Source organism: Epinephelus moara, chromosome 2 (assembly GCF_006386435.1).
Source record: "Epinephelus moara isolate mb chromosome 2, YSFRI_EMoa_1.0, whole genome shotgun sequence".
Classification (NCBI taxonomy): Eukaryota; Metazoa; Chordata; class Actinopteri; order Perciformes; family Serranidae; genus Epinephelus; species Epinephelus moara.
The window spans coordinates 14,995,744-15,009,714 of record NC_065507.1 but is presented as its reverse complement, the minus strand read 5'-3'; the positions used below and the strand labels follow the sequence as shown (position 1 = coordinate 15,009,714).

Sequence of the window (13,971 nt, the reverse complement as noted above, 5' to 3'; positions counted from 1 at the left end):
ATCCCGAAGACTAAACAAAATATGTTTAGGACAAAAAGAGATCTTCTCTGGGACAAGAAGACGCAGTAAACTCACTGTTGGTACATCAGGAAACGCACCCTATTCTTCTGTGGACAAAAAATCCGTGTTGAAATCGCAGGAGGAGAGCTAGTTAGCATTAGCTGTTAGCGGCTGGTGGCTGGAACCAACTGATGATTGAGATTGCATTGAGTTACATTATGATGCGTTCAAGGTCTTTAGGGGAAGGTAAATTGAAACATTCTCATGATGTGTTCAATGTAATCTTGACACTTGAATAAATTCAGTTGTTTGAAGGAGAAAATGTTTGATGTTTTTACAGTGATATAAAATAGATAATAGAGAGGACATTTTAAGATATTAAATAAATTAAAAAGGCTTTAGAAGCAGTTTTTTAATAGATGTTTCTCATGTGAAAGGTTAAAGGTTATTTCGTAACTTTGTTTGATTGAGTTTGTGTTCACACAAAGGTCGGGTAATTTCAGGTAATTTTGGTAGCGGAGGTGTTTATAATGAAGATTTCTTTGTTTCTCTGGCACAAAAAGGTGAATAAATAACAACAAAACAGAAAAAACATCAACACCAAAAAACATCTGTATCTGCCATCAGTCACATTGTTAGTTTAAATGTTGATCTGGCTATCGGCTCAGAATCTTACAATCAGCGCATCCCTTGTTTATTATCATTTTTATGGGTGTGACTGAATTTGTTTCCTGTGTTCGAAGCTGCTTACCTCAGAAATAAAGTTTTTTGAACTAAACTGACCTAAATTAAAGACTTTACTCAAGGTCTACATGCTAGATTTTTCTGTAACTTTAAACCTGATAAGTGACCTAAATATGGAACTTGGACCACGAGATGTGGTTGAAAGCTACAGACAAAACTATTAAGTGGACCTTAAATTAAAATAGTTTTGTCATACTAGTATTCTGGGGTCAACATTTAACACTCTGTTGGTTAATTTGGTTAAGCTGAGGTTTCAAAGCAAAAACTAGGGCCGGCTGTTGGTACTTGATACCTGAAAGGTAATGATCGAACCTAGTACCAAGAAGTATCAAAACTTCTCCAGTCAAATGATACCTGCATCCAATCCTTGAACCAAGATCTAAAATAACAAAAGAACACTTGTTTAATGCAACATGCACTTGGCCCACTGCCACAACAGCTACCACTCATACAGCCTGTGATGTGGTGAAGTTCAGTGCGGTGTATTTGATACGGTTGGTAGTTCAATGTGCCGAGATGCCACAATGGCATTTAAAAGTATGGCTGTACTATACGTCTGTGGCGTCTGCTGGCATTTTACGCAGCTGACCACTTACATTCACATGCAGGGAAACAAATGAGGTAGTGAAAACAAGGTCTCAAATAAAGTACACTACTGGTATCAGTATCACTTTAAGGGTTCTGGTAACGTCAATTTCAAACACTACCCAGCCCAACATGAAACACTGCTGCCCTTTTTTCAATCAACATAGTTTCCATTAACCATTAATTACATGGTTCCTGTTGTTGTTGTTTCGTTCTCACTGTTAATAAAAAAATACTATAAGTTTGTTGATGATGTGGAGGCCCACATTTAGTATGATGCAATTATGGCAACATACTTGCTTCATTTCCTTCACTTGCATCTAAAGCAAGCCAGAGCTTTTTCAGTGAAGGGCTGTGCATCCCCCCCCCCCAGCACTGACTGTATCAGAGGTTGTATTTCCAAAATTGAATTCAGTGCACGACTGAAAGATTTTGTTTACACTCTGGTCACATCTGCCTTGCATTAACAAAAAACAGAAACAAAAAAAAGGAAGGAAGTTACTTTTGTGTCATTTCCTGTCACTTTCCTGCTACTTAATCTGCCCAATAAATAAAACTTTATCTTGTGTTGTCATCAGTCTCAAGGGTCTCACAGTAAAAGTGACACTAGGCTTTAACTAAAACGTTTTTATGATTGATATCAGTTGTGAATGTCACATTTAAAAAGCAAGAAGAGCAATTTTCAACACTTTTTTCCAATGTCGTGTCATCTCAGCGCATTTTGCTTCCCCTTTCCTGTCTGTCACTCACACCCAAAAATCAAGGGATGATTGAGAAACTCCCAGTGCAACTGGTTCCCACATGAGGATGACCCAATTAGCCCACAGTGAGACTTTGTACTTTGTGTTTGGGTTGAATGAGTGTGCCAGCTGCCTGGGACTCCTGGCATTGGCTGCTGGCATCGATGCATCAATGACCTATTAGCTCCTCGCAGCGCGGCCATACAGACCAGCTGACGGAGTGAAACGATGAGAAATTAAATCAGAGGTGAGAAGCAGGTGATTATGAGGATGACGAACAAAGATCAGCCCTGAGGGAGTCCTCCTTAAATCTGAAACATACGCCAATGCATCCACAGGGAGCCAGCTTCGACTCTTTTCATCCTTCTCTCATTCTCTTCACTATACCAAACAGTTATAACCAGGATTCAATCGATTACTCGCCAGCTCAACACAAACTCCTTTCTGCATCTTGGTATCTACAGAAACATCTTTTTTCTCTCCACAGCTTTGCTTTCGAACAAAGTCTTATTGATACAGTGTTGAAAGCATGTTAAGTTAAGCCTGGCAAGCCCCAATCGGCCCTTCTGTAGAAAGCAGCATTGATATGCTGATCGTAGCCTGGCTGTGTCCACTGAAGGGTCAGTGCACAGAGAGCCCAGAGAGAGGAAGCATCTTCTGCCTGCTAAATGAAACAGCCCTCGCTCATTGACTCACATCCCCACCCTGACTCCTCTGACCGATTCGCGAGAGCATGTGACGAATGCATGCCTCAGCAATTCGATTTCCATGTTAGTCCTGGAGATATGTCATCCTATCATGGTCACTCTGCGATGGTAGCAGAGAAAAGACAGCGCTCTTGGTTATTTTTGTCTCTGCTGTGGCACATTTTATGTCAACATTAATGATGAGACGAACCCGCAGCCAGTGTTCAATCATGAGAAAATGACTGTGGAAAACCTCGCCAGAGCCAAATGAAAGGGGGCAGAGTAAATTCAGAAACACTTACTCTCAGTGGATTAGATTCTCATGGTCAGAGGCGGAGGAGGTATGTGCGACCCTGATGATTTAGTATGGGAGTGGAGTGAATAATCTGAGTTACAGTACTGTGATTATATGACCCAAGTCATTTAAGGCTAGAGGGAGGAGGACACAGAGCTGAGAGCTCCCATGATAGACTGTGAAACCTTTTTAGGTTCACATATTTATCAGATCATCACTTCTGACTGGCTCTTGTCTCTATCTTCTTATAAAGATAGAGAAACTCTGCACAACTAAGTCCAAGCTGGGTATTTAATCATAAAGAGTTAGGTGCTGCACTTTGTACATTTTTCTCCAATGTTTTTCCTATATTTCCTTTTCTTAATTTATCTTACGTTTTTGTGATTTGTTGAACCTGTGGGGCTTCAAAATAGACAAGTTATTTGGAGGTGGCTTTGGCTCAGGAGGTAGAGCGGGTGGTCCATGAATCACAAATTGGGAGATTAGTGGTTCAATCCCCAGCTCTTCCTGTCTACATGTCGAAGTATCCTTGTGCAAGATACTGAACCCCAAATTGCTCCCGATGGCTGCTCCATCAGAGTTTGAGTGTGTTTAAACTGGGTAGCAGTTGGCACCTCGTAGCCTCGGCCACCAGTGTGTGAATGTGGCATGTAGTGTTAAAGCGCTTTGAGTGATTGGTGGACTAGAAAGGTGCTATTAAGTGCAGATCCATTTACCGGGTTTACATTACCTTGGGCACTGAGAAACGGTGATGGGCATTATTTTGGGGGGGAATTCTTTTTAATGTTTCCACCCACACTGCCCAAAAAGAGAAAGCAAAACAAAGTTAGTTAGTTAGCTGCAGCCTTTATGTAACCTAGACCTTTGGAGCTACACATGTGAAATGTTCTTCCAAAGTGTACTTGGCAGAATAAGCACAGGAATGCACAGAAGCTTCACAAACAAACAAGGGAAAAAAGGACATGAAGTGCAGTACCTACAACCCTTAAACACATTAGTAAACTCCGTCATAGCATATGTCCAAATTTAAACCTACAGGATGTGTATCCAGTGCTTTATTTGATCCCTGTCATATTCTTGTGCCAAGCACTTGCCCTCATGAAGACCTAGAGACTGCAAGTAAACACTTGCATCAGACCCAAGTGTCTTAGTTATCCTACATATGACATTTGAAAACTCACCAACCCCAATTGGTGATAAGGACATGCAAGTGTACTTCACAGAGGTATCTGACTTTCTATCTACATCAGTCAATGAATAATTTCAATTCCGCGTTTTGTTGCAACAGAGAGCCAACAAAACCCCACTTTCACTAAGGGTGCATGATAATAATGGCAAGTCCACCATCCAAGTCGGTTTAAGTAGCATGAATTTTACAGTTTTGTTTGAAAATGCTGCAAAAAATAAACATAGCTTGTTTTTCATGTAACCTTAGTTGAGGTAGTTTTGTTATTTTGCCAAATGAGTGTGTATATCGGCATCTCCCAGTGGGCCATCACGATAAGAGTAGAGATTATAATATGTTAATTCAACCACAGGAAGGACATGATGTTCTCTACAGTTAAAAATATGTGCATTTTTATCTCTATCATATTTTCTCTGCATCGGCAACTGGCCAAAATGAGTTCCAATATCATGCTTCCCTACTTTTCACACTATTTTTGTGGAGTAAATAAATGGTGGTTTGGATGCCCCATCACGGCAGCAGGTGGTAAAACTGCTGCTGCTGAGACTTGTCCACCCACTGTAGTGTACAGGGGGATGATATAAAACTAAGGGACGGAGGGAGGAATGAAAACAGGAAACATGCGCGGCTGTCTGTGAATGCAGCAGCACTGTAATGCTGAGGTGCAGCGGTGGAGGCATGGTCATTGTGGCTGACGCACTTGGGTTGGAGGTAGCGGTGGCATTGGTGGGGAGAAGGGTACAGGCACTCAGTCAGGCTTCCTGTCTTGGCACACCCTGCACTGCCCATTTCCTGCCTGCCTGATGAAAAATGCCCAGCTCCCCCTCTCCTTAGCTGCCCCTGCTCAGTCGACCCAGACAGCGCCTGAGACAGTCAGTCAAGCCGAACACTTCATTGCTTTTACCCTCTCACGTTTCCTGCCAGACTCCTCCAGGTGTCTTTCAAGAAAAACCTCACTTCATAACAACTCGGGTCTTAAATTAGTAGCTCTGGCTATCAATAAGTGTGCTTGCCAAAGTCACTGCTGAGATCTGGAAACAAGGTGACACTGCTTACAACAAATAATAAACATCTAAACACCTTCACCTGGATGTAAAACTGAAGGTTAGCACACCTGTAATGTCACTACTATCTCACTGCATAGGAGGGCACACAATCAGGAGGTAGTTCTGTAAACTGTAATGAAAAATGAATAAGAAGATAAAAAAATTTAGATTCACTTTTTTCTCCTATAAGTTAGTTTAACCTTTTGCTTGTTGACAAACTGTAATTATCTGTAGGGCTGTACCTGACTCAGGGTTATGTCAGCTGAATCTGATTTGGCCGTTCAATACGATTATTCGACTATTCAGTCCCTTTATTCCATATAGAGTTTCAGAGTTTGAACCTGTTTAGGCAGGAGTTCAGGTTGACAGCAGTGGTCCCATGATATAGTTAACAAGCCAAGTTAGCCCTCCGAGATGATGCTTATGACAGATCGGAAATGTGAAACACGTTTTGCTGACACCAGATATCAAACAAAAGCCAGGAGGAACTGTGTTGTATTTAGTTGCTGTGAGCTGTAAATTCAAAACGTCTAAGCAGAAAGCAGCATAACGTTATCTTTGAGCCTGACTGGACAAATCCTGTCTTCCAGTAGGCAGCTGCCCCTGTCTCACTCAGACTCACCCTGGGTCTGGGTCTGCAGCTGCCTGTACTGGAGAGCAGCGTGAAAGCAAGGAGTGCTCACCCTGCAGCTACATCTGGAGACAAAAACCTCCCCAGAGGTACACTGTACACTGGCTGACTAAAAAAATAAAACGCTTGAAGAATGACAGTCAACTAAGGGGTCTCCAAATGATGATTCAACTATTCGACTTTCAGGGGGCAGCCCTAATTTTTTGAATATTGGAATATCTTGTTCCAAGTTGCAAAAATAAGACCCAAGTTGTAATAAACAATGGTTTCTATAAACAATAACAAATCAAAGCACAGAGTCTGAGCCTGCTATTACTCCCTAATTAACACACAGCTCTTTCAATATGTGGACACTCGTACACTTGGACACTTGTACAACTTGTAACATAGGTTAATAAACCTGCATTTAACTGAACTTAGCAAACAGCCAAACAGTCAAAGCAGCTCTCGCACATTGTTTAAAATCTAGTCTGCACTGAGTTTGAGAAAGACTGAAAATAAGAAAATTGAAATTGAAAAAGAAGTAGCCACCTTAACATTTTCACTGGCCTCCATGCTGCTTTCTACTGTATACTCAACTGTTTCCCAACCTGTCTGTGATGTTAAACGTGACAATCCCAAAATGAAGTAAAAACAAAAAAACAAAACAAGAATGGCATATTTGTTGACTGAAGAGCCGTGTATATGGCTCTGGGCTACTTGTCAATGGGAAAGTCTATCGTCTATCTTTAATGGGGTTTCCCATGTTTAAAAAAACCTGTATATATGTGCTAATATTGGTGGAAAAAGGGATAGCCTATCAGAGCTATTTCAATTTAAAAAAAAGAAAACATGCTTACTGCTGCTGCTGGAAACAGTGCCTTTGAGCATGAACCAAAACAGCAAAGTTCTGGAGCCTAAAACCAAAACAATGAGCTGAAAGAGGCCAAAATGCTCCATGAGGCCTAGACACACCAAACTGACTTCAGAGCACTAGTGGCGACGAAGGCCACACACTGGGTCCCCTGATGTTGCCGTGTCTTGGCCAAAAAGTTGCACATGTACACACCGCCAAGACTACAGCTGACGGCCAACCAGCTCATAAACTGGACAAACATCTTGACGCCAGCTAGCCAGTTAGCACGTTAACAACCTTATCCATTGCTGAAAGAATAAAGCATATTTACTGTGCACCACTGAACAAAACCATCAGGAAATGTTTCTGCTAAAGAGCTCAATGGCTGTAGAAAAAAATCTTCCCTTGTGCAACAGCTTTGTTTTGGACTTACTCCCTTTTGACTTTAGCGGTTTGTTTACTTTCCTCACTTCCGTTTTTCTTCTCATGCACCGAGCTGAATTACCAATAAGAGTGACTTCATTCACTGATGTGCTCTACTTTCGCTGAATCAGCCAAAAAAAAAAAGAGCCGATTAGGGTGACAGTTACTGACCAACGGCCCAATATTGACCAACTGCTGACTGTCAGCTTGGTGTGCGCGTGGTAATTTGATCTAATTGTTACTATGAAAACAGATTATAGCAGATTTAATGTTTCCTGATTCATTCAAACTACTTGGTTTTGATCCTTTGTGTGAATTTATCTGCAATTCATACGATCCAACAATGACCAAATGGACCTTTAATCTCAGTATTTGTTGTGTACTTGAATGGCATCAGGCTAAAGAAAAGTTTGACCACCTAAAAATACATGCACATTTCCCTGAAACTCCTCTCATGGTTTTCATGATGTATGACCAGAAATACACCATGAAACTAAAAGCTGGCCTCATGGTGTGTTTCCCACAAACACACATCCTTCTTCACCATGAAATGGCATTTTTTACAAACATATTCAAAAATCAGACAATAAATGGAAAAGCGCTGTCGGACCAAACATTTTTCCAGGAGTAACTCCACCCGATTCCAAAGGTCACTCCTCTGAACAGAGCCCTCTGTGTTGCTTGTTTAAGGACCATTTTACGTGTTGGATTTGACATGAACATCCGCTCTCATACAACAGTCACTCCACACCTCTTGAAAAGGGAGCCTGGCTGGCACAGAGGAGAGGGCGCCGAGTTGTTTTTAGAGTGGCTATTTTTCCTGTGTACATGAATGCACACAGGGAGGAGGAAAATCACAAACTCACAGAGGTCGTGTTATACAGGGCTCATTGGAGGGAAGTGAGGCAGTCTGCATATTGATCTGCACCATTATCAACGGTGTCCAGAATCTGCATTGAAATTAATAATTCTGCTCATAAATGATGGTGAAACCGCCCATCTATGTTGCCTCAGCATCTATCAGCCTAATCGGGAAGGCCGACGGGCTGAAATGACTCTCATGCTGTAACTGGGAGCTTGTTTTCCACAGAATGCCCCGAGCATCTTCCATCCCATTAATAACAGAGCATTTGGTGATGCAGATAAGACCCAGTGGGATGACGCTGTCTCTAAAGAGCCCATTAGAAAGCATGAAAACATAGAGCTTCAGGGTATTTTTAATGTGTGACCTCAGAGCAACAGGCTTCTGCTCCTGGGGCCAGAGGTGGAGGGCAGCAGCTGGTTAAAGACACACACACAGATGCTAAAGGCCAGGCTGCTGCATAATTAAACTCTCTGGCCCACACCCCCATGTCAGGTTTATGAGCCTCTCCTAATAGGACGGCTTTCTGCAGCCTCGTGTGAAGGAGCCATGGCTCCAAAGCTCGACTTCCTGCAGGACCGGTGATGTCATGACGGCGCATTATAAAAGGAACATCTGTGCAGCTCAGTGAGGCTCCTCAGCCCACTCGCTCATTACTCCCCAACACTGAACACGCATGAACATCACAGAGTTTGCCAGTGTGGGTGTGTTTTCCTGAAGGACTTGATGATGGCTTATGTTGTGATCTGACACCAATTAAACCGTCCCACAGCAGCCAAACTCCTGCAGCAGACAGACTGTTGTCAGTGGTTTCTAAGCACCGCAGTCTGTTTGACTGACAACTGCCAGCTCGATTTGTTATGTTAGTTCGAGACATCTTTTGATGTGCATCGTTAGAGATGATACTGATGTTACGTGGAGGCAAAATAGGTGTGAAAATCTGGTATGAGACCGTTCACTCGTCTGTACATTTATGTGCTTTGAAATTTACTTTATCAGAGTCAAAATAATAATAAAGATGTCTGATATTGCCCTGTTACATAATGATTTGTTGATTACAAATGTTACACCATAGACAGCACACATCCAAAAGAAAGCTACGAAGACAGCTGAAACAGCACTGAGAAAACGCATGTATAGCAAAGCGAAATGCCAAGTGGAAAGCTCAACCCAAAACAGAACGAGAGTTAATCTGTGGTTGGCTTTCACTTTAACTTTAGCTGGCGAGACCTGAAGGAAAGGATGAAGAGCGACGCTGATGGGCCTGTTTTCTGTTGGACAGATAGGAAGTATCGGCTTTTCAATTACAACAAAAGTAATGTTTCTACAATAGTACATTAGTTTGAAGTGGTGTTGTCATGATACCGGAATCTTTAACTTCAATACAATATGTTGGAAAGTATCGATATTCGATACCATCTTCAACACAACAGGTGAAAACTGACATTGAGGGCATACAAGTTAAAATTTCTATTTAACGATAAATATAACAAGGCTACAACATCACAACGACAACTTTTCTTTTCTTGGTTAGTAGCAGAGAACAGCAGAATGACTGTAGTAAACATTAACAATAAAGCCTGTTTCACACATGCACAGCAAACCTGAAATTATCTAGACACCATCAGGAGGAGCTGGACGTGAGAACGCAAATGTCCAAATCAGTTGTATCGGACACTGAACAGACTTTAGACTGACAGCTTAGTACAAAGTCCATATAATGTCTGATTGAGCCCGTGTCTGAACAGAGCAGGCAACTGTCCAGAGAATGAAATCGAGTCAGTGGGCGTGTTGATAAAGTTTCTATCATGCAGCTCACGCAAAACTAGAAGAAAACAAACATCCGAGGTTCAAAAAGAAGAGTAATTTACACAAAGACGGTGACAAAAATGTCAAACTCAAGAGACAACAAGCTTCGGGAACTTCTATCGGTAAAGGCCAAGGCCGAAATCATCAGACAAATTTTAAAAAACAGCATGAGACTATGTTGCTTATGACCAAACTACAAACCAGCTAGGTGACCGCAGAGTAATCCGTGTCGTGTCCTGCCCCCTGCGCGCTCTACCCACCCACTGGAGTATTTCCAGTAGGTGAGGACACTTCGGATGGACAAACTCCTGTTGTGTGCTACATGTGTAAAAGGGAAACTCCAGAGAATGTCTGGACCTGATTTTCTGGACAGGGTTTATTTGAGAAAACGTGCAGCTGGTACCAGATTGACAAAACTAGCTTGCAGTGCATGTAGACAATTTATTGACAGATTGTCATTTTTTGAGATTTACATAAACTTGTTTCAACTTGAAGCGATACTGTGACGATCAGTATCAGCATAATAATGCAAGAAGGCACCCCTCTGACTTAGCAGTCTAAAGATGCCTAAAATGTGATCGCAACATGCCTTGTTCAACTTCAGCAGTGGACTTTCATTAGGCCCGTTTCCACCGCAGGAACTTCGGGGTAATTTTATGGGGCCGGGGCCGTTGGTGCGTGTCTCCACCGCAGGAACCACCCCCGAAGGACAGAGTTCCGGAACTTTTACAGAGGCTAAACAAGTCCCTGCCTCGGGGTAGGTACTCAGAACGGTCCCGAGAAACTCCTGGCTGGGGCTTGCGGTTTACTTGGTGCTGATTGGATATACTCAAGGCAGGATGTGACGTTTTGTAAATAACAACATGGTTATCGTAGATTAGCTGGGCTAACCGTTCCGTGTCTGTAATAACTCCGGTCACGATCCGTGAAAAAAATATTTTTTCCAGCAGATATCTTAGTTACAACATGATTGAGCTAGCAAAGCAGTTTTGTGTTGCTATGTGTGGTATTTATTCAGTTTTGGGAAATCACAATGTCTAGAAAGCATCAGCTGACAGGGACAGCTAACAGCAGCAGCAAAGCTAACATCAGGACGTCATCTGTTAAAAGCCTCCCGCTGTCGGATACGACATGAAACTACTCCAGTTAGCTCAATCACATTGTAACTAAGACATCTGCTGGAAAAAATATTTTTTTCACGGACCGTGACCGGAGTTATTACAGACACCGCTAACGGCGTCCCTACGCCCCTACGTCGCCCCGGTCAAAATGGTTGCGCAACGATTACGTCACAGAGCCCGGTAACTTTACAGGAACCTTCCTCCTACTCCGCTCTCTCAGTGGAGACACGGCAGTTGAGAGGGCCGAGCGAGAGGACGTTCCTGTAGTAGTTCCTGCCCCCCAAATAGTACCAGGAACTTCTTCAGTGGAAACGGGCCTATTGCTTCTCTTTTTCCTGATGTTTCAGAAACGACTGACACTTGGAAACAGTGTAGTGTTTGTAAGAAATCAGGATTGTTTCAGACTCCTACAGTAGGCCTTCATCTGTAAACTCCACAACCAGGGCTACAGTGGGGAAATGAAAATACACAAGACGCTAAAAATAACGGTTAATCTGATAATTCTAAAAATGTCATGCAACTCATGCAAAACATGTAAATCTGTCATGCAATCAAGTTCCTCAAATCTCTTGAAAGCAACAAGTATTTGGCCCAACTTGAACGCAGTGTGGGAATGTAGAGTCTCGCATCTATCTGGACTTTGTTTTCATACCACTGTGTCTCACTACATGCCAAGCAGCCTAAACATAGCGGCAGAAAGAAGAAGGCAATCAACCAAGGAGAACAGCCTTGGGGAGTTTTGTTCTATCCACGATACTTAACGGTTTCCCAATAACATCAAGAGGTTTGACTCAAATAACCTGCAAAGTGCAACTAAATGGAGATCCACAGGAAGAGATTTTCCATCACTACACCTACGCCATGTCTGTGCTAGGTGCCCCGACTGACTTCATGTGGGCAGCTGGGATTTATTTCAGAGATCACAGAGTGCTTTTCCTGTTCCAGTTACCAAAGAAACTGTCTCTTCGTATATTTGCGACTGTGAATGTGTATCATTTATTTGTTTCTCTGAATACTTCCTTCAATATAAACTCCTCAGAGTCTCCCTAAGCTGGGGATCACTGGAAAGAGGACTCTGGGTGAGCTTTTATCACCAACCCTCCCCCACACCTACTATACAAGGGCTAAAAGTACACCCATCCATCCATGTTGGCAGTGAAAGGCCGGTCTTGTTGCTTTGGCTTATGTGCACCTGCTCCAGTACACGTTAGCCTGCCTGTTAGCCTCTATCGCATCATTCACAGCACGGCGAGCCAAAAAGGAAATAAATGCGCTCAAGATTTGACTTTGTTTCGACTTCACACTCCATTTAATATTCGCTTTTACTGCTTAAACCCGATAAACCGCCTCGCCTGACTTTAACTTCACACCTAGTGTCTCTTTAATGTGTGATCGTTGCACAAAGACATGCTCTGTCTTTAAGGTTTCTCTCCAACAGACATCAATACATGTGTAATTGACATTCATGGCACACTTGAGCTGTGCTTTGCTGAACTTTTTTTTCCACTAACCTGCAGCTGGAGACTGAGCCATGTGAAAGGAACAACGCTCTGGGCAACAGAGGAGCACATCTCAGACATTTTCATGTCTTGGACCCCAAAATAGACTCAGTTAAAGCTGCAAATGCCCTGTCCACAACACAGAGTTTTGATTGTTGCTGTTTCACCAGACATAGTGCAGTGGAAGTTAAGAGAAACCTGGGATCACAGTGTTTTATTCTGGTTATTTCCACAATAAATGTTCCAGTTATCTGGGACCCCTTCAAGGACCCTGTGCCCCAGATTGCAGCTCAGACCTTCATGCCTTCCTCCCCACATTAAAAACAAAGTTCCCACGGTCACATTTAGCTGCAGTAATCGCCAGACAACAACAAATCCTTGCTTGCATGAAGCATAACTTGCATGTAATCGCGCAAACAGCCCATGTGTGTGTTAGTGTGTGTGCAGCAACAGGACTTCTTGGACACCACCCCCACCTCCACCTCCAAAAAAACCACGGACAGTCTCGGTGTTATGTGTTGCTGTTGATTATTTCTCTAAAGAAAGCAGTTGTTAAGCACTTACGATTTTGCTGAGATCCATGATCGTGCCCCAGAAACGGTGTGTGAGGATCCTCGGAGCCGGAGAGAGGAGGTCCGCTGGATCCTACCGCGGAGTAATTAGTAACGGGAAAGCGATTGAGGCAACAAATGCATTTGAGAGAAGAAGGGGGGAGGTGGAGCGGGCCGTTAGCTCAACATGTGTCCCGATTTGGTATTAAAATGCTCCCCTATCCTTCCTTCCTTACTTCCTTCCTTCCGCGTCCCTTCTCCCTTTTCTCTGCGAGCCCTGCGTGCTCCCTTATCACCGAGGACTTCCAGCATCCGACCGCCGAGGAGCGGAGGCTGTCCGGGGGGAGACACAGGAGGACTACCGCTGATAATACCCGCTCATTTCAGCTGCACATTAACATCCCACCCTGCTCCTGTGTATCTGCCAACATAGCGGCTAAGACCAGGACAGTAGGCTACCTTTATTTTGCAAATAGCCCGCTCTCTTGTTAGACAATAGTAGCATGGAGCCTGCGGAGAGGGATGGCTTAAACCCGGTGGTTCCCAAGCTGCGGCCCGGGGACCGAGGGGGGTCCTGTGGGAGGGGAGGGGAGGTCCAGGAAATGAGACAACAGCTGCATTTACACTGATGCTCCTTTTATTAGGAAGTAGAGGGATCACTCATTACTTTATTTATCTTTTATCTCTTTTTGTTTATTGGTTCATCTGACCTGCAGAAGAGGACACATGCTGCATTCACATGCTCGCGACCCCCTTAGGAGGGCACCAATGAGCCATGGGGGGGGGGGGTCGCAAAGCCCTCTTGATTTTAAGCGGTGTAATAGTGTAATATGACATAATTATTGTTATGGACAGAGTGTAAATGACCATCAAAAGGCTGCTGTTACGCACAGTCAAACACGCCCCTTGCTCAGCAGCCAGCATGGCACTGGCACACACTCAATAGAGCTCTTAAGTC

General features: G+C 43.3%; 1 protein-coding gene across 2 annotated transcripts in view; it reads right to left on the bottom strand.

Annotated features, from left to right (window-relative positions):
• The window catches only part of hip1 (huntingtin interacting protein 1), a 73,687-nt gene that overhangs the window by 44,842 nt on the left and 14,874 nt on the right, over window positions 1-13,971 (bottom strand). The window contains exon 1 of one of the 2 annotated variants that reach the window (XM_050062278.1): window positions 13,027-13,550. The exons of the other annotated variant lie outside the window; for it this stretch is intronic. Within the exon in view, the coding sequence (XP_049918235.1) occupies window positions 13,027-13,044 (18 nt within the window). The 5' untranslated portion in view covers window positions 13,045-13,550. Of the gene's footprint in view, window positions 1-13,026; window positions 13,551-13,971 lie in introns of those variants that run through there. 2 annotated transcript variants of the gene reach the window in all.